The 26,682-nt window shown below is 35.8% G+C and overlaps 1 protein-coding gene across 1 annotated transcript in view; it reads right to left on the bottom strand.

Moving 5' to 3' along the window:
- The window catches only part of LOC149778421 (arylsulfatase J-like), a 44,825-nt gene extending 18,365 nt beyond the window's left edge, over positions 1–26,460 (bottom strand). Inside the window, exons 1-6 of the mRNA XM_089939245.1 lie at positions 25,745–26,460; positions 16,900–17,086; positions 14,594–14,763; positions 13,526–13,637; positions 7,388–7,483; positions 3,532–3,784 (exon numbers count right to left, since the gene is read on the bottom strand). Of these exons, the coding sequence (XP_089795371.1) occupies positions 3,532–3,784; positions 7,388–7,483; positions 13,526–13,637; positions 14,594–14,763; positions 16,900–17,086; positions 25,745–25,993 (1,067 nt within the window). The 5' untranslated portion in view covers positions 25,994–26,460. The remainder of the gene's footprint in view (positions 1–3,531; positions 3,785–7,387; positions 7,484–13,525; positions 13,638–14,593; positions 14,764–16,899; positions 17,087–25,744) is intronic.
- Positions 26,461–26,682: the final 222 nt, after the last annotated feature.

Raw genomic sequence — 26,682 nt, 5'->3', positions numbered from 1 at the left:
AGACTGGTCCCTGCACATGTCAGCAAAAGTCAGGTTCGATGTACTGAAGCCCAGGCTATTATTGATTTAGCCTGTTTATTGATGTTTGGCCCTTCATTTATCCTAGTATATGTCCTGGGCTGGTCAGTGTGTGACAGGTTATGGTATATTTGATCTATGTAACCTGTCCATATGTCTGCTGAATGAGAAGGAACTTGGCTGTTTGTTAGCTCTGTCCCATTCTGTAGGAAGAAATGAGAAGGAACTTGGCTGTTTGTTAGCTCTGTCCCATTCTGCAAGAGGAAATGAGAAGGAACTTGGCTGTTTGTTAGCTCTGTCCCATTCTGCAGGAGGAAATGAGAAGGAACTTGGCTGTTTGTTAGCTCTGTCCCATTCTGTAGGAGGAATCAAGTCGGACCTCAAGAGGAAAGGTAGGGGGAGTTCCAGTGTTTCGTCATTGTCCAGTGTTTCATGGCAAAAGGGTAAGTTGAAGTATCTCCCTTGTTCCCATAAGGCTTCACACGAAGGAAAATTTCAGCATGCAGACTGGTGAAGTCTTCAGTCTGAGCTGTACGTTGTTTGCGCCTTGCACGTAGTTCAAATCTGTAAGACAAAATAGAGGAAAACAGATAAAGCTGTAGCCCTACACCTGTCTTAGAATGCAATGTCCATGCAGAGCTAAATCGTTAAAAGTGTGACCCAGAAATTGGTCTAATATGGCAAGGAATCATACAGGTAAAATCTAATGACAATACCATCTGCTTATAAACTATGTGCCTACACATGTGATGTTTGAATATTATGTGGGCGCATAGCTATGCCAAATGATGGTTACCTGGAAAAAGTGATAGCAAACAATTTCAATTACAATGCTTACTTTTAGGTAAGGTCAAATACAGCCTGTACATATAGAATCATTGAAGCATGGTGTACCAAGGCTAAAAACATCATGGTAAAAGAAATCATATAAGGAGTTCTTCAGAGCATAAAGAAATACACAAATGTAAATAATGTGGTCCGAACCTAACTCGTGAATTCGCATAGGCTACACATGTAAGTGACTACGTGCTCGTTAAACATGATTAAGTTTATGCATATAAACATGACTCAAGGCTCGCATACAGAAATATGCATGCGCAGGAGGTGACTGAATTGACAATGTATTGAGCACTAAACTGTACTTGTCCGACCAGAATGGAAGAAATACAAAATGAACCAGAGTGTCTATATTACACACAAAAAACCTTCGCGTATAAGGAAAATGAGGCAACATTATCAAGACTTACACAGTAGGTGCAACAATATCCTTTAGGAAGCAATACTTGTAGAGAAAAAAGCCCTGAGACCCCACGTACAAACACATTAAATTTGGTGCCCAGACACTACGAAAACCAGTATGTACCTATTTGTAAAGGAATTACACATATAGAGGAATTATATCAGCACAAGAGACTTGCACGCATATTTTTTTTAATTAAAATTATTCTTCTCAGGAAATACAATGTGCTCGTTAATATTCTTGAAATGATGCATAACTTGTAATATTAGTGAATTTATACAAGAGAACCTTGGATTATATTAATGTGATTGAACAAAAGACTCATTACAATTCAGGTCATTGGTACATTAGAGACTACCAGCCACTACAGGCACATCAACACCTTCAGTATTGGAAATTATTTAGAATATGACTATAGTTTATTCAGAACTTTATTCATTAGGACTTGTGTTTGGAATGCTATGCTTATTTGGAATATAATTCAATTCAGAAAGTTCAGTTTACAATATTACTTTGTATTCAAGGGAAATAAATTATTTGTTGAATTTTACAAAGCTTGTTGCTTTTCATTCTGTTCTATTACTTATTTAAGACCAAAGAGTTGTAATAATTATTCAAAAGAACAGGGCCCCAAGTGGCCAAGTGGTCTAAAGTGCTCTCCATTATGGATCACTGCCACCTCACCTCTGTTGGCATGGGTTCAAGTCTAGGATTCGGCCAATGTGGTTATGTGAGAAAGCTTGCCAGTAGCTTCTCGTGGGTTGGTGGTTCTTCCCGGGTTCTTCCTCAACCATTAATACTGGCTGCCATGCATAGCCTATCATGTGCTGAAAAATGGTGTTAAACCCCGCAACAACAACAACAATTTCAAAGAATAGTTTATGTCAGATAGCTTAACAATTTCCATCCTTCCAAATGTTAGTTAGATCTAAGAATAGTGAAATTTATTATAAACAGCAGCATTAGGGTTTTAACACAATTTTCTGAATACTGAACAAGAATCAATGCTGCCATCAAAAAAGTACTATGTCACACTTCATGCTAACATAAGCATGACAAAGAAACTGTGTCTTGCTATAAACAGGAAAAGGAACATTAAAATTACACAACATCTCAACTTAGCACATCTGGATTAAAGAAAAAAGTTAAAAGGCATGCAAACCCTACACCCATAAGAGCTGGAGGTCATGCTTGCATGTAAAGTCAACCCTTTCAATTGAGCAAACAAACAATGTTTTAAATATTATTATATTAGTAACTAATTAAAGTATTTACATTAATCAGAGGTTTACTCCCCTCATTTACAAATGCAATCAAGGATTGTAAGGGAACCCGTCAAAAAGCCTATTTAGATAATGAAAAATGAAAAGCTCAGTTTCACTGGAGGAGAAATGGTTTCAATGTTTGTGCAAGCATGGATTTCCCATTAGACAGACAAAATAACTGCCTAAGATGGCACAATTCATGGGGTAGCAGATCCTGAAGTATAAAAATCTTTGTTAAAAACATTTATTTATTTGGACAATGTTCTAGCTAAATTTGGCCATTATTCAAGGGGTTACAGGTCTAGCTCTGGGGTGGGGTGGGGCTGCAAAATCATAAATTCTGAATTAGCACTAAGAGGTTTGCTTAAGGATGAGAATGATTTCAAGATTTCTTGCAATGAAATCACGGAATCAATATTTTGCTGCAAACAAGTTAAAACATAAATGTTTCTCTAAATAAATTTTCAATTTTAAAAACCAAAAAAATCTAATTCTGTTCTGAGACAACAACAATACTAGAATGCATCCACACGGAAACAGCAGTGACATAAAACACATTGTTTTCACTGGAACACGTGTGATGTTTCGTCTTCAAATCTCTCAGGGTAATTTTTTTTCACACTCTAACACAGAATGGTTATCTTCAAAATAAAGATAATTTACACAGAAAAGCGAGAAGCTTAATTAGCAAAAGCAATTTACTGACAATCATTTCCAAAGTTAGTAACAAATGAGGACTCAACCATTCATCCCCCCATCTCTTCTCACTGTTTATTAATTTTTTAGAGGTCCCTCAGTAACTCACATCCTCGTTATGTTGCAGTCTGATATTGGAACCAAATGTGCACGAATTATCAAGGGAGAGATGTATATAGATCCTGCTTTTTCAACAATGTAACTATACAACAGAAAAATGCATCATCTACCAAAACATTTTTCAATACTCAATTATTATACACGATCATGGTACACAAATTGGCCCCAGACATTATATCAATGAAAAATTACCCATTGATGGTTTCCCACTGATCAACTCCATCCAAGGGCAGAGTACCATTCAGTGAGCCTCCTGCAAGGTGAACTAGAGTTGGGAACCAGTCTGTTACATGCATTAGATCCCACGACACTGTGCCTTTGACCGTGTCATTTAGAAAGGGGCTGTGGACAAACCCCACTCCATGCACACCACCCTCCCACAAGGAATGCTTCCAGCCCCTCAGAGGCCAGTTATTTCCCCCATCTAAGATCTCTCCACCATTATCTGAAACAATAAAATCATTATTTCTTGAAATGAACATGTTCTATAACTGTTCCATCTATTTTGTTGATATAAAAAGGAGGAAGGTGGTACAAGAGATTACTTGAGTATATTTTTCTTATGGACCAGTACTGAATGTGCATCACATGATACGAAAAAAAAAAAAAAAAAGAATGGTAAGACAATCCCATTCTAATAGGATACAGAGCACAAGCAGGCTTGAAAAAACTCAATTACAGCTTCCAGTCCATGTATACTTAATTGTTTTATTATCTGTCATGGTTTCAGGCAACAAATGGTAATACAACCAAAATGAATCTTTCTTTAGAATTTAAAGACAGAAAAAAATGCTGATCTCAAGCTTACAACAACCATGCTAAAATTTTCAATATTTCTCTTACATTATTTTGCTATGAAATTTCAAACAGGATCAATATTTTTTACCAATGTTGTGGAAAGGAAGCAAATCACTTTTTAATTTTAAATTTTAACACAGGCAAACTTTTTTAACAGTGAAAGAAAGTTAAAAAATTCCTAAAACTGAAAAATTCTAGATATTCAAAAATCTATCTCAATTTAAGGCAGGAACAGATGTTAAGTGAAACTGGATCCAGAGCATTTGTAAAGTATCGTAGCTCCTCTAAGCTTGGATATTGTTCATGTAGTTATCTTGGATATTGTACATGTGTTTATCTTGGATATTGTACATGTGTTTATCTTGGATATTGTACATGTAGTTATCTAGGATACTGTACATGTGTTTATCTTGGACTTAGTTTATAGTTTATCTTGGATATTGTTTATGTAGTTATCTTGGATATTGTTTATGCAGTTATCTTGGATATTGTTTATGTAGTTATCTTGGATACTGTACATGTAGTTATCTTGGATATTATACATGTGTTTATCTTAGACTTAGTTTATATGGTTATCTTGGATATTGTTCATGTAATTATCTTGGATTTTGTACCTGTAGTTATCTTGGATATTGTTCATGTAGTTATCTTGGATATTGTACATGTTATCTTTGATATTGTACATGTGTTTATCTTGGACTTAGTTTATATGGTTATCTTGGATATTATTCATGCAGTTATCTTGGATATTGTACATGTAGTTAACTTGGATATTGTACATGTAGTTATATTGGCTATTGTTCATGTAGTTCTCTTGGATATTGTTCATGTAGTTATCTTGGATATTGTACATGTAGTTATATTGGCTATTGTTCATGTAGTTATCTTGGATATTGTTCATGTATTTATCTTGGATATTGGTCATGTAGTTATCTTGCATATTGTACATGTGTTTATCGTGGACTTAGTTTATATGGTTATCTTGGATACTGTTCATGTGGTTATCCTGGACATCATTTATGTGTTTCCCTTGGATATTGTACATGTGTTTATCTTGGACTTAGTTTACATGGTTATCTTGGATATTGTTCATGTAGTTATCTTGGATACTGTTCATGTAGTTATCTTGGATATTGTACATGTAGTTATCTTGGATACTGTACATGTAGTTATCTTGGATATTGTACATGTGGTTATCTTGGATATTGTTCATGTGCTTATCTTGGACATCATTTATGTGTTTCCCTTGGATATTGTACATGTGTTTATCTTGGACTTAGTTTATATGGTTATCTTGGATATTGTTCATGTAATTAACTTGGATATTGTACATGTAGTTATCTTGGATACTGTTCATGTAGTTATCTTGGATATTGTACATGTTATCTTGGATATTGTACATGTAGTTATCTTATATACTGTACATGTAGTTATCTTGGATATTGTTCATGTGGTTATCTTGGACATCATTTATGTGTTTCACTTGGATATTGTACATGTGTTTATCTTGGATATTGTTCATGTAGTTATCTTGGATTTTGTACCTGTAGTTATCTTGGATATCGTTCATGTAGTTATCTTGGATATTGTACATGTTATCTTGGATATTGTACATGTAGTTATCCTGGATATTATTCATGTGGTTATCTTGGACATCATTTATATGTTTCACTTGGATATTGTACATGTGTTTATCTTGGATATTGTACATCTGTTTATCTTGGACTTAGTTTATATGGTTATCTTGGATATTGTTTATGTAGTTATCTTGGATATTGTTCATGCAGTTATCTTGGATATTGTACATGTAGTTATCTTGGATATTGTTCATGTAGTTATCTTGGATATTGTACATGTGTTTATCTTGGATATTGTACATGTGTTTATCTTGGATATTGTATATGTAGTTATCTTGGATATTGTTCATGTGTTTATCTTGGATATTGTACATGTAGTTATCTTGGATATTGTTCATGTGTTTATCTTGGATATTGTACATGCAGTTATCTTGGATAATGTTCATGAAGTTATCTTGGATATTGTTCATGTAGTTATCTTGGATATTATACATGTTATCTTGGATATTGTACATGTAGTTATCTTGGATGTTGTTCATGTAGTTATCTTGGATATTGTTTATGTTTTTATCTTGGATATTGTACAGGTGTTTATCTTGGATACTGTACATGTAGTTATCTTGGATATTGTACATGTAGTTATCTTGGATATTGTTCATGTGTTTATCTTGGATATTGTACATGTAGTTATCTTGGATATTGTTCATGAAGTTATCTTGGATATTGTTCATGTAGTTATCTTGGATATTATACATGTTATCTTGGATATTGTACATGTAGTTATCTTGGATCTTGTTCATGTAGTTATCTTGGATATTGTACATGTGTTTATCTTGGACTTAGTTTATATGGTTATCTTGGATACTGTTCATGTGGTTATCTTGGACATCATTTATGTGTTTCCCTTGGATATTGTTCACGAGTTTATCTTGGACTTAATTTATGTGGTTATCTGGATATTGTTCAAGTGGTTATTTTTGGAGATTATTCAGGTGGTTATTTCTGAAGATTGTTCATGTGGTTTTCTCTTAATATTGTTTAAATGGTTATCTCGGATACTGTTCGAGCGGTTATCTTGAATATTGTTCATGTGGTTAGTTTTGGAGATTATTCATGTGGTTATTTTTGGAGACTGTTCATGTGGTTTTATCTTGAAAATTGTTTAAGTGGTTATCTCAGACATTGTTCATTTGGATATTGTTCATGTGGTTATTTTTGGAGATTGTTCATGTGGTTTTATCTTGAATATTGTTTAAGTGGTTATCTTGGATACTGTTCATGTGGTTATCTTGGAATCTTGTTCATGTGGTTATCTTGTACATCATTCATGTGTTTAACTTGGATATTGTTCATGAGTTTATCTTGGATATTGTTCATGTGGTTTTCTTGGATATTGTTCATGTGGTTACTTCTGGAGATTATTCATGTGGTTTTTTTGGAGATTGTTCGTGTGGTTTTATCTTGAATATTGTTTAAGTGGTTATCTTGGATATTGTTCATGTGGTTATCTTGGATATTGTTCATGTGATTTACCAATCAAAATAACATTGTACTGGATCTAACAAAAGTCATTTTCACTTCAAATAAAAATCACAAAAGAATCAGTTATTTCTTTCCAGAAATTACTTGATGAATACACAGAAGTAATATCCAGCTGTTTTACAGTATTTTACCAGTAGAGAAAACCAGAATAGTGTTGTCCCAGAGTCCTTCTGCTTGAAAGGCTTCTGTGATGTTCCTTACAGCCTCATCCATAGCTGACACCATACCTGAGAAGTATTTATATGTAGGATACTAAAATATGTTGACTAATAATAATTTGTTTACTTACAAAAACAGATCCCTCACCAAAATAACACATTTGGAGTAGTTATTATCATAAAAATTAAACAAATGAATACCTATCGAGACAAAAGTCACTATGTGTGAAATAGGTCATAGAGACCTATTTATAGTATAAATAGCTGGAAAAATCTATCCAGTTTGAAAATTAGCAGTTACCTACATCATGTATGGCTGTATTACTCTCACTGAGAAGCACAACACTTTTCATGAGTTTAGATTAAATAGTGTCAAATATACTGAAGGCATAATGAATAACAGCACAAATGAACAAGCACAGATGCAGATTGGTCAAATGCTATATCTCCTCTCAATTTGTTGGTGAGGCAATAATAATAATTCAGTGAAGTTTTGTTGCCCCCTTACTATGGTGAGGTCACTAAGAGTATATAATAAAGAAGTCTGTCTGTGACCCATGTGACAGACCTGCACAGTTACTAAGTAGACATGGAAAGTAACAAAGTTTCATGTCTGTATCTCAAAGGGTATTTAAGTGATATGGCAGAAAGGAGAAGAAATGTATCAGTGATATTGACTTTGAAGAAAAAAACACTGGCTGTGATACACAAGATACCATCAATAGAGAAACCAATTTTTGAAGTGAAATATTTTTTCTTTGATAATACTTAACTCATCATAATTCCTTAAAAGTATGTTGACTACCTCACAAATGCAGCCATGCCAAGCTAGATCTGTAGCCATAAAAGCTCCAAGTTGTCTGCCTACAAAGGTCAGGGGTTAGACATGAGTCCTTTCCCCTTTGGATAGAGGGATTGGTGCCATATCCCATCCATACTTCAATTACTACTGAAACAAAATGCATGCCTTCAGTAAGAAGTAACTATGGGGAGGTTGACAGGGTGTGTCCATATTATGATTGGTTAAGTACTATTGACAAAAATGTATTTTACTTCAAAAATTGGTTTCTTCTTCAAATACATGTACATTGCACAATCAAAATACCTTAGGAGAATATGTAAGAGGTGCATCCATTAACCCTGGACAAGGTCCATCTCCAATTCCTTAACGTATGTAATGCAGCTTCAAATCTTGTGAAATATATGGACTAGAGCAGTGGCTCATTATTCCCAGACACAGCTGACAAAAAACATTTCCTGCAGCAAACCTAGCAGAAGACAAGTTGCTGTGGCATTTTAATGCTGCCAAACGACCCAGGAAGGTAGCCTGTTGTGTTGCAATTGCTAGGCCCACCAGGTCAAGCTGATTCCTTTGGGATAAAAGGTCTTTGAGGAGAGTCATCTCTGCCCTCCATCCCACAGCTTGAATGATGTAAATTAGGGAACAGCTGCACTTGAATGCTCAGCTTGTGATTACTGCCCTAACCTGACAAGCTGAAATACATAAGAAATTTATTTGATCTTGGGTTAGTTCTTTATATGTTGATGGAATAACACATCACATCCAGGACAATTGAGCTAGAACTGAAATACTGACTTTTCCATCCAATAAGGAAAGAGGTTTGACAATAACAGATGGATTTCCCATGAGTGGGAGCCTCTACTTAGCAATGAAAGCAAGACAGGAGCAATAATGAGTGAAATCAAACCATCACAATGAAACTGCCGATAGTTTGGATCAATCAACAAGATGTGTATTTCACGGATTCTGCTGCTGTAACTAGACCAACAGGAAGGTAGGTTCTATAAGAGGGATGAGCAAAAGAGGCTCTAAATTGAGGTATAAATAATGCTTGACCCATGTTAGATTCCACTTCTGAGACAGGGCTAATGTATTCAGTCATGATAGGTCAATGTTGCCAGAAGGTTGAGGAGGCCTTTGCTTGGGTCTGTATCCACCCTTCTGTGGTGACAAAACATACGAGGGTTCATGGAGTGGTAGCCTTAATAGTAATGGGTGCTAAATTCTTATCCTCAAAAAGCCACAGGAGAAAGTAAGCTATCTGTGGTATCCAGGAATTAAGCAGAGTGATGTGATCCCAATTAACCACAAGAAGAACTTTCCACTTGCCCTCATACATTTCTAAAGTGGTCTTCTCACCTGAGCAACTCTGTCACCTCTTGTTGTAATAAATGTTTGTCCCTGAGGGCTTGATTGATATAATCCAGATATGCAGATTCTCAACAGTTCTGATAAAACCCCTGCATGAGTAGTGATGGAGGACCACAATTTCCTTGGAATTACCACTACCAAGCTTAACTGTTATCCATCAAGATCAGACAGTACTGATTTCTGCGCCTTTTGCAAGATCTCTGGGATCAGAGGTGACTGAAGGGAATAGATGAACACCCTGACCATTACAGTTCAAGGAAAAAAAAACACAGACTGACCAGGCTGTTGAAGCTAGGGCTAGAAAGACAAAAGTTAGTAGCCTTGCACTCCACCATGTCGTAAATAAATCCATGAGTGATCAACCCAAGTGGGTGCAGATTCGCCTGTATACTGAGTGGTGAAAAGCCCATTTGGTTTTTTAATTTGCTGATTCTGTTGCAATAAAAAGTCCACTAGGAGAAAGAGAATAGTATTTAATGGGTTTCAATGTAGATTTGTTGATTACACCACCCAAGAACATCCCAAACCAGAAGGCATGCAACTGGGCATTTGGTTCTCCTGACCTTCTGACAAAGTTACCAGAGTGAATGTGGATGACTGAGAACACTCTAAACTGCATCTTCTTCCATGACTGAAATGCACTGATTGTGGTCTTCATCTTCAGCAGACTGATATATCATAAATGCTCTGCTAAGTTCTAGAAATAATGGCAGATGATGGGTACTCCAGCCTGGTACTGGCATCCATGCAGACAAAAAAAAATTCATGCAGGCTAAATCTGCAGGGCATTACTTGCCATAAACAATCTGAGCTGCTTGCATTTGCTGATCTAGGACCCCAGGTATCCCAAAACTAGGATCTCTTGATCCCATTGGTGACAAAAAAAGCATCACATAAACAGGTGGCCTTTGATGATGAGATCCACTGCTGCATTGGGGAAATGCATGTGTGATTTAGATTTTTAACATAGCTTTAACAATTTTTCAGTCATATCGCTGTGATGTCTGTGGTGTGGCAGTTTAAAGTGATGTCTAGCACTGGGGCATCATGCCGCAGACATGTTGCATGATGTCCCACACAGTCACATTATCCTGACACCAGGCCAACCAGTCCTAACACTAAACTCTTAATGCTGAGTGCCTAGCAAGGCAGCTGTTAGTCCCATTTTTAGAAGTCTTTGGCATGACTCAGCCAGGGTTCGAACCCATGACCTCCTGCATACGGGGCAGATGCTCTAACCACTAGGCCACCTAGTGTTAAAGCTACATTAAAATTGTTAAAGCTACGTTAAAAATCCAAATACACAGACAGACATACACACTGTCCTGAAGAATCTCTATGATATAATCCCAAATAGTCTTTACTCTCTTGTGTGTGTGTGTGATTTGATGTATCACAATAAAATATTCCAAACTGTCCTTGCCGGATTTCACTATAATTCCAAATGAATGTTTCTGAATATTATTTGTAATTCCAGTCAATACTAATTTGAATAAATAAATCTACCCAAATGAAAAACTGAACGCAGCAATAAGACTGATTCTGCTTCAGATGTTAAGGAAAGAATTAATACTTTTCCAAGCAAACAAGATTATATACCACTCTACTTGACCTAGGTCACAATTACCATCTTCTGGAAATACTGTCAACTTAATAATCAAATTTTCCATTCTAGAAGTTTCTAAGGTAGGAATCATAAAGATGTTTACCAATAATAATTATCTGAATATTTAATCCCAGAGAAATACTTAGCTATGCATTATGTTGTTTATAAAATAAATGTTACTGGTCAGGTACAAGATGAACTTGATTTTGGACCAGTACAAAATATATATACACACAGCATACAACCATTAAGAAAAAACAACAAATAATACAATATACATAGCACACACACACTTTCTCTCTCTGAATTAAGCTATTTATACAAGTATAAAGTTTTCTGTCATCATATCATGGTGTCTGTATCATATATTTTCTTTGTTCCTCTATTCAAATTAATCTATATTCCTGCACTGTCTACATTTAGTGATTTATATCATTTCAATTAAACACACATCTCCCTCTTTATTGTACTGCAGCAGTTAATTACTATATCCTCAGGAATAAGTTTTGCTTTAAATAAAAGAAAACGTAATAAATCAATAATCTCTTCATTTTCAATCACAATGCTATTATATATGAGAAAGCAATGTTGCTGGGTCTTTTTTTTATAACTTCATAACATCAACCTCATCAGTAAATGAAGTCAATACTACTATTATTACACCATTTCGGTCATTACAACATGGCATACTGCAATACAAAGCAATTACTCACATACAGGTAAAGTTTATCCTCTCCTTTAACGTCAATGCCAATACACAATCATCATCAAACACCTAGTTTACACTGCTAATACACAATCATCTCCAAACACCTATTTTACATTGCTAATATGCAATCATATCCAAACACATAGCTTACATTTCTAATATGCAATCATCTCCAAATACCTAGTTTACACTGCTAATACACAATCATCTCCAAACACCTAGTTTACACTGCCAATACACAATCATCTCCAAACACCTAGTTGACACTGTTAATATGCAATCATCTCCAAACACCTAGTTTACAGTGTGGTTTATTATTCATCTTAAACATATTCTTTCCTAATTTAATCTGCTGTTCACATTTTCAAAAACAAAGGATTTTCCAAGGAGGTGGGTGTAATTCTTCCAAGTCTTGATACAGCAAGTACCATTTCCCATGTACAGGTATCATTAAGTATGATGTGGACAAACATATAGACACCAAACTACCTGTGAGAGGATCAATGATGACCCATAAAGGTAAATGTAATGAAGCATGGTGTCCAGACACTAAATGTATTAGCAGAGAAAACTCACCTGTATGTAGCAGTCATTGTGGAATTATACATATATTAATAGTCTTCTACAGGTCACAGGGATTTGCATATTAACATAATTAAAAGTACTGCCAAAACTTATTTGTAAAGTCAGTAAGGCTATGTGTGCAAGTATCAAGGTAAAATTAAATGTGTCATAATGAAAAAATGTGGTAAAATTGTAAATGCAGAACGTTTTCTACATTTAAAGAAAGGAAAGCTGGAAAAATATACTTTCCTTGTGAAGCACAAATTCTTTGAGGTCTCATGGTGACAGCATGCTTCTCAACATGAGCAGAAGTAGTTGTTGTTGTTGTTGTAGGGTTTAAAGCCATTTTTCAGCACAAGATAGGCTATACATGGTGGCCAGTATAAATGGTGGAGGAAGAACCCGGGAAACCCCCAGAAAGAACCACCGACCCACAAGAAGCTACTGGAAGCTTTCTCACATAACCACATTAGCCGAATCCAGCAGAAGTAGTAACTTAGATATTAATGGATTTTGCTGCCAATCCAAATAACAAGGGGAAATCATTAAGCCTGGTCGCCACCTAGTTAAGCAGATGACTTGTAGCTTTTTTTTATCGAAATGTTCAATCTGGGAGGGCTGGAATGGCAAGTTAGTTGTAGTTCTCCTATGGTATTATGATTGGGTAACGTATTTAAAGAAGAACCATAAAAATGATCATTTTAATTCAGATTTAATATTGAACTAAAATTCTATTTGTCTTCAGCCTCAATGAGTACTGATGCAGTGTAACATTTTATTAGCTGACTCAGCTGTACAGGTCCAATGACTAGTGGACACATATATAAGCTAGCAGAAAAGGTTAAATATGATGTTTTCAGAGAGGCCACTAACAGCAATATAAGATTAGGTGAATTAACAGGAATATTTTTTAAGGCCATATTACTAACAGCATAAATTACACTGATCCAACTAACCACAGCAAAAAGAAATGGTGAAAATGTTTCACGTTACACATGATAAACACCATATCACTGCCACTACTGCTATATCACAAATTATTAAATCCACAATAGATACCAGCATAGATCCTGCGATTCTGGTCCTTTATGTGTCTGTATGGTTTGGTATAAGTGTCTGGCACTTGAAGGGGGCTGTGTACAGCCTGGAGTGCCAGGTAAATAAAAAGGGGCTGGAAAACAAAGGAGCACTGATCAATCCACGGGTTGCAAGCAAATCAGATATAATTTCAAAACTTCTCTTGAAAGATTATCATGCTGCTACATTTGCAATAATATATTCATACACTGATTCTGTATAATTGGCAAACAATGATAACAAGTAAATGACGTATGAGGTTGAATTGGCCTTGTTCCTGTCACCAGATTCAAGTAACGAAAAAGCTTTAAAAGTAAAAAAAATCTTTAAAACAATGAAAATCAAAATGTCTTGAGAATTTTTTTTATACTTTTGTGCAAAAATTAGAATTTTATTATTATTTCACAAAATTTTAACTTTTTTAATATAAAAAAAGCATTTACTCCAATATTGGGGATTGTTACTTTGTCAGTGATCAAATATCAAATTCTAAAAGGGAATGATCTCTTACAATGAATGTGGCTTCCCTGAAACCAAGAACAAACTGAAGTTGGCGAGAGCCGTGTGCATGCCTAACACAATCAACAATGCAAGTTTAATGACTTGATGGTACTCATAAAACAGCATGATGGTACTTAACATTTCAGACTATACGTAATTAATTTTCATTAAAATTATTTTTTTTATCATCATGCAGTGAATAACATTTATTCCTGAAGTTGTTGTTGTTGTTGCTGTTGTAGAGATTAACGCCATTTTTCAGCACACGATAGGCTATACATGGCGGCCAGTATTAATGGTGGAGGAAGAACCTGGGAAAACCCCGGAAAGAACCACTGACCCACAAGAAGCTACTGGCAAGCTTTCTCACATAACCACATAGGCTGAATCCGAGACACGAACCCACGCAGATAGAGGTGAGATGGCAGTGATCCATAACAAGAGAGCGCCTTAGACCACTTGGGGCCCCTGATCCTGAAGTAAAACTATTTTATTATGTGTAAGCTGCTTTATTACCCCTCAGAAAAATTTATAGGCACATGTAATTACCTTAGATCCATCATAATTTTTTACAATGTTGATGACTTTTTGTGTAAACAGATGAGTGGAATATTCCCCTGTCTGGTTCTTTGGTTCTAAATTGTCACGTAAATCCATTCCACAATAGCTCTCATAACATCTATCACGGGTAAAATAATCTTCACTACCAGTCAGATAGCCTGTAAAATATATTTAAAGCACTAACTTTAAAAGATGTTGTAAAATAAATACAAGGTGAAAAAATATGGTTTTTCCTCTCACACTGGTTTTAAAAATAGGGTGGGATGGTTATTATTTTTTTATATAGTTTTAAACATTATATAGCACTGGGAAAAACCAGCTCAATTACATCCATAAATTAATTTCAGTAATTTGTTTATTAATTTTATATTTTTTTTACATGGAGGCAACATGCACTATGGTCGGCAGCAAACCAGAAATACAATTTTTTTTTCCTACCAAAGATGATTATTAAAGTGGTGATGATTTGCAATCATAAACCATTCATAATGCAATATGATTACAAGATATAAATAATACAGTCTAACACAGTATATTATGACTCTATGGTCTAAAAATAAGCAATGGAAAAGAGTAATAAGTAACAAGCTTTGTAAAATTCAACAAATAATGTATTTACTGAAAATCCAAATTAAATCCAAAGCTAGAAGTGCTGACGTGCCTGTAGTGGCTCGTGTAGTGGTGATGTGCTAGCAGTCTTGTGTTGGATCACAATAACACAATCCAAGAATATATCCTTATTTTAAATTTCACAAAAAATTCAAGTCTATATTTCCAAGAATGTTATTTCTTTAAGAGCACCTTGTATTTTCAGTGAATAAACAATATGAATAAATAAAATTCTAGTGCAAATGAATTACTTGATACAACAATAATACAACTGATTCTGCTAAGATTTCCAAGCAAGAATGAATAATTTCTAGAAAAACAAGATTATATAATCCTCTACTTGACCTCAGATCACAATTAACATTTTCTAATAAAAAGTATTACCTAATGGAAAATAACCTTCTAGAATTACTGAATACAGCAATAATACAACTGATTCTGCTCAGATCTCCAAACAAGAATAAATAATTTCCAGAAAAACAAGATTATATAGTCCTCTACTTGACCTCAAATCACAATTAACATTTTCTACTAAAAAATTATTACCTAGTGGAAAATAACCTACTAGAAAGATCCTAATGTTTACAAGATAGTTATAATAAAAATATAAAATGTGGTAAAGACTATGTATTAAATACATGTATTTAAACGATACTCATAGAGAAACTATTGAGCATATTGTTTAGAGAATTAAAAAAGTCAATGATTCAGGTCAAGTAGAAAATGAGCATGATTTTGACATGGTCAAATCAAACACACAATGTTACAATATCAATAGTAGATAATGAAATAAAAAAATAACTAACAAACAATGCAAATTAAATATACATAACACCTCCCATCATAAAGAAAGATTGATATAACTGTATTCGTTAAAGGTTGAAATGTACAAGGTGAACCTTTCATCCCAAACAGCATCACTTTATATTGATAAAGTCCATCTAGAGTCACAAATGCCAAAATTTCCTTTGCCCTTTCTGTCAGTGGAATTTGACAGAATCCTTTCAAAAGGTCTAATTTGGTGACATTTTGCATTTCCAATTTTACCAATGCATCCATCAATTCTTGGCAATGGTTTGACTCTGTTTTGGTTACAATGTTCTCCTTTCTACAGTCTGTGCACATGCGGAAAATATCTGGTTTTGGTACAAGAATACGTGGTGAATTTAATCAATGCAGCAAGCTAGAGTTCATGAATTTAATCAATGCAGCAATCTGATAATCTGTAATATCACCACAAACTTTAAAAAAGCATAATTGATGGCCCTGGTACTCAAAAGTATTTTGCCACTGATTTTGGGTATATAATAATTTCACCTGCTGAAAGAATTTTTTGACATCTTTAGTTGTCAAAATATAACTGTTTTTGCTGTGCATATACTATAGCAAAATTGCCAAAGTATGTGTCAAATACCCTACTGGTGGGCAGGTACTATACCAAAGTATGTGTCAAATTCCCTACTGGCGGGCAGGTACTATACCAAAGTATGTGTCAAATTCCCTACTGGTGGGCAGGTACTATACCAAAGTATGTGTCAAATTCCCTTCTACTATACCAAAATATGTGTCAAATTTTCTACTGGTGGGCAGGTACTATACCAAAGTGTGTGTCAAATACCCTACTGGTGTGCAGGTAATATACCAAAGTATGTGTCAAATTCCTTACTGGTGGGAAGATACTGTACCAAAGTATGTGTCAAACCCCCTACTGGTGGGCAGATAGTCCTTCTTGTACATTCCAATGTGCCACTTTCCAACCATGTGGGTGGAATAACCTGCCTCCCTCAGTTTGTCTGCCAGAGTGGGACTGTCCAGGGGGAGACCATTGGGCTGGGTTGGCCAGATAATATCATGCTGCAGACCAGTGTGGATCTAAAATAACAAAACAACAATGATGCAATTTAAATGGTTCCCCATTGCAATTAATTGCAGGTAACAATTTAATATTATGTAATATTTGATAATGCAAAGGAGATGTGCTTTATCATACATACACATATTATCTAATTTAACTAATTACATTAAACCTATTCTCCTCCCATCCCTCCAAATGCAGAAAGTGATGCCATAAACCACAATCTGTTCCGCATTTGACTTGCCACAATGACTGCATATGTAAAATGTGGTTTAAAAAGTATGTGACAATGTTACTGTACCATTAACCTCTGATTCCTCTCCCTTTCACTACCTCCTCTGGGAACCAGAAATTACAGTTACTCACCAGCACAAGCAAATGATACCAGAAGAAAACTAATGGTGAATTTCTGGCAAGTGTATGGAAATAAAGCATGATGACTGGATAGAGGTTATAACAATTATCCATGATGACCTATCCAAGGGATAATTAGTGAAATGAATACCATGTTTACTCACTTGTAAGTCGTGTCCAACTGCAAACAACATAGATCATAATGTGCCAGTAGACTGGAGTCTATGTTGTTTGTTCCACTTATTATATCTAACAAACTGCACAGACCCAGATCTGCTGTTATATTATGTGATGGCAGATCTAAATCTGTGCAGTCTATAGTTGGACTTAACTTATAAGTGAGAACACACAGTATCTTACTAAATGCATAAGTCAATTATTTCATGTATTTTTTAATTTAATGTTAAAATATGCATTGCAATCTGTCAAAATATGATTTAGGTCCATAGCCAAAGGTATGTCATGAAAATAAAATATGTCGTAGTTTTTATTACTTGTTTAATTTTCAGATATTATTAATGACCATTGTTATCAATATACCAAAACATTGGCCACCTGTTTAGTGCCATTATGTTTTGGGGGCTTTTCAGTACAGTGACATTGTGATATTTTGGGGGCTTTTCAGTACAGTGGTATTGTGATATTTTGAGTATAGCAGCATTATGATGTTTTGGGGATTTTCAGTACAGTGGCATTATGATGTTTTGGGGGCTTTTCAACACAGTGGCATTATGATGTTTTGGGGGCTTTTCAACACAGTGGCATTGAGTTTTGGGGGCTTTTCTGTATAGTGGTATTATGACAATTTGGGGAGTTTCAGTATAGTGGCACTATCTTGGTGGTTGGGGTTGGGTGGGGGGCTTTTCAGCAACAACAATACTTCTATTATTTCATTTAGGTCCCTGGATAAAGAGTGGTTATTTTATAATGATAAAAGTTTAAATGTTAGTATCTCTGATGTATTCTTACAAAATATATTAAGGGGTGAAAGTTGACCCAGGTTAGGGGAGGGAAAGAATAAAGGGGAGGGCAGTGGAGGAGAGTAGTCATGATAGATCAAGAGAAAGAACTAAATGTTGGTCCCATTGAAGACACTCCTGCTACAAGTTGGCACACATCTGCAATTAGCTAAGTAAAAGAAAAGGAGTATTTTGCAACTGTTACTGCATAATAATAATAATAATAATAATAATAATAATAATAATTAATAATAATAATAAGATATCCAGAGATAAAAATTTGGCTGAAAATCTTGGCTGTCTTTAGGCACTAAAATTGAAAATCTGTAAGCAGATTTTTCTGGTTGTCCATTATAATGCTTGTCATATATAGTGTGATAATATAATATGATGACTCTATGGTCTTAAACTAACAGAAAAGAGCAAAAACCAAAAAGTTTTGTAAAATTCAACAAATAATTTATCTTCCTAGAATACAAAGTGCAAAATTTAAAAAACAACTTACAGTAATACAAATTAAATCCCAAAATATTTCAAAAAGTTCTACCACCAGTTCTAGTGAATAACATTTTAATTAAATACCAGTGGTATTCCAAATAAGATCCAATACATAGGGTGTTGGTGTAGTGTCATGATGAGTCAACAGTTTCTTTATGAATCAAAATAATACAATCCATGATATCCTTGTATGAATTCACTATAATTCCAAATTAATATTTGAGTCCAAGAATATTATTGACCACTTTGTAATTCCAGAGAATAATGGGATGGGATTTCTTAGTCAGATAATATGTAGCAAACACATGAGGATTAGTGTGGACTGCCACTGATTGCAATTACCCAAAACACAAATATGGAATTAGGTTGAGATCATTCAGGCACACAAAAGAATAATTTAATGATTAAATGTTTGTTTTACATATTTTTGATTGGTAATTTGTGTGGCTTTTGTCCATTATTATATGTTATATATATTCAATTTGCATTGTGTAATTGACCTTTGTGCAAAACTGAGGGTAGGAATTAGTCCTACCTGACTCGAGCCTTTTCTTATAAACAACATATTACATTGCTAATTCTTGTTTATGATTTTAGAGTTTAAGATCATTATTACTTGGAGGTAAACATGTTTAACAGATGTTGAGTTCAATGTTTAGTTTTTAAAAAAATTAAGAATGATCTACAAGCAATTTGTTTACAAATTTGATGGGAAAATTACCTTCATCCCAGTTCTGTTATGTAAATAAATATTGTTTACTTCAGAAGTACTCATTCAGAATCTTAACATCAGAGTAAGTAAATCAATTTATGCTGTGTTTCAGTTAATATCTGAGAATTTTTTGTTTAAATTATTCACTGGAATTAAAAATTTGCACAGTATTTTTGGACTAAATCACAATTTCGGGATTATCATGAATTCATTCAAGAATGTATTAGATTGTATCATTGTGATATATAAAGATTGTATCATTGTGATATATAAAGACTGCAGCACATAGCCATAATCCAGGCTATTTCTACAACAATGCATTCAAGATTGTAATTCATTTGGAACACCACTAAAATTAAATCAGAATACTCTATGCTTTTAGACTTGTGATAAAACTTTTATTAGGGCTATTTGGGATTGTTGTTGTTATAGGGTTTAATGCCATTTTTCAGCACAAGATAGACTACACATGGCAGCCAGTATAAATGGTGGAGGAAGAATCTGAAAAAACCGAGAAAGAACCACTGACCCACGAGAAGCTACCACCAAGCTTTCTCACTTACCCTCACTGGCCAAACCTGAGTCTCAAACCCACACAGACAGAGATGACATGGCAGTGATCCATAACAGTAAGCGTTTTAGATCAATTGGCCAATCGGGGCCTCTATTTGGGATTTAATTCGCATTACTCTAAGTTCTTTTCAAATTTTCACTTTTTATTCTAGGTAAATAAAGTATTTGTTGAATTTTACAAAACTTGTTGGTTTTTGCTCTTTTTTGTGCTTTGTTTAAGGCCATAGAGTCATAAAAGTTTGCTATTGGGAATTATATACAATGCCACTTTTATATGATTTTTTAAGTAACATTAAAGATAAGGTATCTCTTAATGATAACCATATATATTAAACTACAAAAGAGGGTAGGTGTATGATTTAAATAGGTTTAAAATGTTTCATTCATATCACTATGATGTATGCAGTGTGGCAGCCATTTTAAAGTTTTGAGACCACATTGCTGACAAATCAACAAATAGCACTAAAGCCAAAACAACAACAAAATAGTTATTGTGTTCAGTCTCTTGACTTTTTGCATGGAATGTGATTTTGATGGTTCCCAATAGGTCACTTGCACCAAAGCTCCAGTTTTTTCATTCAAATACAACTATTTCCACAAAATGCAATATAATGTATGACAATTTTTAGGTTTGTGTGTGTGTATATTGGATTTTTAATGTAGCTTTAACAATTTTTCAGTCATATCACTACAATGTCTGTAGTGTGGAAGATTATAGTGATCTATATCTACCTATAATACGTTGACACAGTCACAATTGACTATTAAGCAACAGGTGGTGCATCAAAGATAGAGTAAAGACAGAAGTAATAGGACAGTCAGAAGAATAATGATAGGAAAGGCAGAAAAAAGTAAAAGAGTGTCAGTGTATGTTTTTGTCCCTTCATACTCAGACCAATCAGGCTACCGTAGCGGCGATGAGATAAGGAACCTCAACTGGCATAGCCCTGCGAATCACTAGGTCTTACTTGTAGCTGACTAAGTTCATTAGAATGTGATTTTGAAAAGCTCCTGCTTGTGAGATGCCAAGTTAGGAGCTTCTGCAATTACACTGGTCAACAGTGAAATCATTACTGACTTGAAAAGGCCCTAATCTGTAGTATTTTGGTGTGCCGAACACGAATATAACCGTGAAAAATTTGTTTTGGCTCTCGTTTTGAAGATATTCATATACCTCATTTTCTATGTTTCACTGTGTAAATTTCTCCAGTAGGACTGCAGCAACATCCGGAATAATGATGTAACATTGCATAATACCATCATGCTCACATCATCCACAGTTGATTGCATCATTTTCTGATGCAATGCAATACTAATGCCATGCGGCTGCTGAAGTAAGTTGACGTCAGCAGTGTACTATACATGTGTAGGCCTATTATACTAATGCCAGGCGGCTGCTGAAGCTGACGTAAGCAGTGTACTATATAAAGCCCAATCAGATAGGTTCAGCATTTAAAATATTTTAGACGTTGTGCGAGACAGTTCAAGCTACTGTTACATAAAACTTATTATTTTATCCATTTACGTACAATAAAGAACAGTAATGCCTCGAAAGTGTGTTAATACCGCGGACAATTTTTGCTATATTTGTGGGGAAGTGACGTTTGCCAATCAGAAGAAAAGTATCAATTCTCAAGTGAAGAAGGCATATCATCTTTACTTCGGATGCAAGGCTGGTGACCAAGACAAGCCTTGGGCTCCGCATATATGCTGTGCTACATGTACAACACAGCTTTCACAGTGGTTGAATTGCAAAAGGTCATCAATGCCGTTTGCAGTCCCAATGGTGTGGAGAGAGCCAAGCAACCACCTAAATGACTGTTACTTCTGCTTGGTTCCTCCTCTTTCTGGCGGAATAACGAAGCGAAAGAAGTCGAGAATAGTCTACCCAAACATTCCGTCTGCATTGAGACCAGTTCCACATGGTGAGGGACTTCCTATTCCAGAACCTCCAGCAGAATATTCTCTTGATTCATCTGACGAAGACAAAGGTGAGTCGACCTGTTCTTCTCCTGGTCCATCAGCATGCAGTGATCCAGATTTTCACTGTGGTGCATCATCAACCCCACACAGAATAACACAGGAAGAACTAAATGACCTGATTCGTGATTTGGACTTATCAAAGAACAAGGCAGAATTGCTAGGATCAAGACTCCAACAATGGAATCTTCTAGAAGAAGATGTCACAATTACTGCATATCGAAAGCGCCACCAGCAATTGGAGCCTTTCTTCAGAAAGGAAAGTAATCTGATATTCTGTTCCGATATTGAGGGCCTCATGAATGCTTTAAAAATCACTCATGACCCACAAGAATGGAGACTATTTGTGGACTCTTCGAAACTGAGTCTCAAGGCTGTGCTTTTGCACAATGGAAACATTCTTCCATCTATTCCAGTAGCGTATGCTGTCCACATGAAAGAGACATACGATAACTTAAGGCAGCTACTGAATTCCATTGAGTATAACAAGTACAGCTGGCACCTCTGTGGTGATTTGAAGGTAGTTGCCCTTTTAATGGGACTGCAGCAAGGATATACAAAATACATGTGTTTCTTATGCGAGTGGGATAGCCGAGCAAGGGAAATGCACTACATGAGGAAGGAATTGACTCACAGGCAGAATGTAGCCATTGGAGAGAAGAATATCCAACACCCAGCTCTGGTTGAGGCTCAGAAAATCTTGCTACCACCCCTTCACATCAAACTAGGTTTGATGAAGAACTTCGTGAAAGCCATTGACCGGACTTTGCCAGCATTCCGATACCTGCATGAAAAATTCCCTCGACTCAGCGAAGCAAAGATTAAAGAGGGAGTTTTTGTGGGTCCTCAGATTCGAGAGCTTTTCAAAGATGACCGGTTCAACAACTTGCTGGAAGGTGACGCGAAACAAGCATGGAATGCTTTTCGCCTAGTTTCTACAAACTTCCTCGGAAATGTTAGGGCAGAAAACTATAAGGAACTAGTAGAAGACATGTTGATGAAGTATAAGAAACTTGGCTGCAATGTGTCTCTAAAGATTCACTTCCTTCATTCCCATTTGGATTTCTTTCCTAGCAACTGTGGTATTGTTAGTGATGAACACGGCGAACGTTTTCATCAAGATATCGCAACAATGGAACAAAGATACCAGGGAAAATGGTCCACTACAATGCTGGCTGACTACTGCTGGACACTCCTCAGAGATGCTCCCGAACAGCTGTACAAGAGACAGGCGAAGAAATCTAAGATGTAGTCAATGACTTGATTTTTTATAGGTAGGCTATTACAGTTGACCTTTTACTATTGGAATGCATTTCGTTATGTAAACATTAATTTCTTGCAGATTACAAAAAAACTAGAGCCAATTTTGCAATTTGACTGTCATATTCGTGTTCAGCACATAAAAATTGATAAGAATTGACTAATTTTATTTCAGTAACATGACTTTTGTAAAAATTTGTTGTCCAGTGTTATTGATGGTAATTTGTTCCAAGTAATTATTGTACGAGGGAAGAAGCTGAACTTGATACAATTTGTCGAAGCTGATTTTAATTGGAACTTTTTCCTGTGGTTTGCCCTAGTTTGGCTATATGCCAGCATCAGGTATTTGCCAGCTGGTATGTCCACTAAACTGTTCGCAATCTTGTACAACATGGTCAGCTGAGCTATGGTTTGCCTGGATACGAGTGATTACCACTGGAGATGGTTCAACACTGCACTGACAATGCTAGTGTTACGATATTTATTTGTGGTGAATCTAGCAGCTTTCCTCTGAACCATCTCTATCTTATTTATTAGATTTTATTATGTGGGTTCCACCCAGTCGAGCAATACTCAAGACCTGGTCAAACCAGAGAGAAATATGCTGCACTTTTTACTTCTTCGTTGTTGATTTGGAGGTTGCGGCAGAGGAACTAAGGTTACTGTTCCCCTTTTTCACTGTCTTGTATATGTGCCTTCTCCAAGCGAGGTCTCTGGACAATTCAACCCTTGAGATACTTTGTTGCCTGCTCATTGGTTAACTTGTGACCTTTAAGATTATATTTGGACATGATTGGTGATTTCTTCCTGTAAACTCTTAGGATGCTGCATTTTACTGGATGGAACGACATACCCCAAGTTCTTTCCCATAGGGCCAGTTGGTTGAGGTCTTCTTGAAGGATCTCACTGTCCTTGGAGGCATTTATTTCCTGGGAGACTATACAGTCTTCTACAAAAAATCTTGTGTTGGATTTGACACTCACAGGCAGATCATTGATGAACATCAGGAAGAGGATGTGACCAAAAATATTCCCTTGAGGTACCCCACCAACAACCGGTGCTGGGTCTGATGTTGCATCAAATTCTATAACTCTCTGTGACCTATCTGTCAGGAAATCTCTGATCCATGTCTGATGTCTAGCACTGAGGCATCATGATGCAGTGATGTAGCATCATGTCCCACCCTAGTCCTACATGTAAGACCTCGACACTGATATTTATGTTTTGGGCATCTGGGTCTTACTGCCCAACTAACGGCACTGTGTAGCGTGTTTTGATGTCGACTAACATTGCAACAAAAGTCAAATTTTCAGGAATATCTCATACAACTGGCAACCGCTAATGACGCTCTTCTACAAAGTAAAGTCATAATGTTTTAATCAGACTTTACTGACTCTGATGTCTTTTCCCTGATAAATTCAAATTCTCACAAAAGAAATAGACCTGTTTTCAAGTTTCGTTGGCCTACATTTCAGTTGGATGGAAAGCAATGAAAGCCGGGAATGCCAAAATAGGGTTAAGTTATATTATGCCTATTATGCCTATTGGAATGGTAAGGTTAAAGCAACGGTTCGTTTCATTCAAGAAACATATCCCCAACATATATCTACTTAAACTTACTTCAGCATATCTCGACTACCATCGCATTGCAACAAATTCAAATGTATGTCAACGGAACGTGAAAATACATCCATTTGCTAGTGTCATATTTCCATTCTGCCAGGATAAAGACAGCACAGTAAGTATATTAATTACACATAAATTATTGGCAGAGTGTTGATATAGGCTGCCAAGTGTGTGAGATGTTCCTGAAACTTTGATTACTCATTCCGATGTCATTGACATCGGAACACGCTATATAAGGCCATTATTTGGTAAGTAAGACACAGCTCTAAAACAAAAACAACATGTGCTATATCTTACATTGTAAGACTAGTCCCACCCAGGCACATGATCCTGACACCAGGCTGACCAGTCCTAACATTAACCTCTTAATGCTGAGTGCCAAGTGTGGCAGCTACTAGTACCTAATTTTAAAGGGAGACGAATGTCTAATTTCAAGGACAAGCAGGTTGTTATACAGACTAAAATTCACAAGGGGGAGGGGGCTTTAAACCTAAATACCACTGTCAAGGTTAAGTGATGCCATCTGGTGGTGGTAAATGGGTAAGTCTCCAAACTAACTGCTTTAAAGTAAATGTATGTATGCATGCATGCATGCACACATACTGTGAGGAGAAGAGGGAAGAAACATGTTCGTGAAGAGACAGTCCTACAGAATATAACGTCGACCATGATATAAGAGTGAGAGAGAGAGAGAGAGAGAGAGAATTGCATACCTGATATCTTCCCGACATGAGCTGACTGCGTGTAGGAGTACATATAGGCTGCACGTAGTAGTTCTCTAGCCTTAATCCCTTCAGAGCTAATCTGTCGAGGGTGGGGGTCTTGATCTCGGATCCATGGTACCCGATATCATGGTATCCATAGTCGTCCGCCAGCACGAACAAAATGTGTGGTGCTGCACGTGCAGCTTCAGTGCCAGTAACGGTGAAAAAACTTACGATAGCTATTACAACACAGCTCATCCTTGTGCTCGTCGGTCTTTGTAAACGCCAATAAGAACTTATAAGAAGTGCACTAAAAATTACCAAGAAGCACTTAGAGGCACCTGTTCAATTAAAGCCTTAAAAAACAAAAGGAATATCGTCCAAACAAATTTTTCTGGGAATGCTGCAATGGTGCAGGCACGGTCCAAAATGTTATTATTATTATTATTATTATTATTATTTTGCAGCGAAATTAATAATCATGCACTTCCGGAAATAATTATATTTGTGTGTGGAGGCTGCATCACATCAGAGACACTCATTCGAGTCCTCTTCATTACATTTATTTTGATGTCATCCGAGTAATTTTGAACAGTTTTTACTTCTGTCTTAAACTGCCTGAGAGCAATAATAATAACAGTTCACTGTACCTGACACGCGCCCATTTTATTGAAGAGTAAGCGTACAGCTTTAATAAGTATCGCATTATTGTTGATGACAGGGACCAATCTATGGAGTGTGCTGAAATTTTTCTACGCGCTTAAAAGTAAAACTCTACCCGGTAACGGAAGCAGTGTAGAGAGAAAATATATAATGAAATAGAAACAAACAAGTCCTAAACCACCCCGTTTCATGAAAATAATCAGTTAGACACCAATTTAAGTGTTTAATTAAACAGGGGTAATGTTTTATACGAACATAGAGGAATTTCTAAACATGCGTATTAT

This window comes from Sinohyriopsis cumingii, chromosome 17 (genome assembly GCF_028554795.1).
Source record: "Sinohyriopsis cumingii isolate HCF-2022 chromosome 17, ASM2855479v2, whole genome shotgun sequence".
Lineage (NCBI taxonomy): Eukaryota > Metazoa > Mollusca > Bivalvia > Unionida > Unionidae > Sinohyriopsis > Sinohyriopsis cumingii.
The sequence above is the reverse complement of the archived record's forward strand: the minus strand, read 5'-3'. Positions and strand labels throughout refer to the sequence as shown.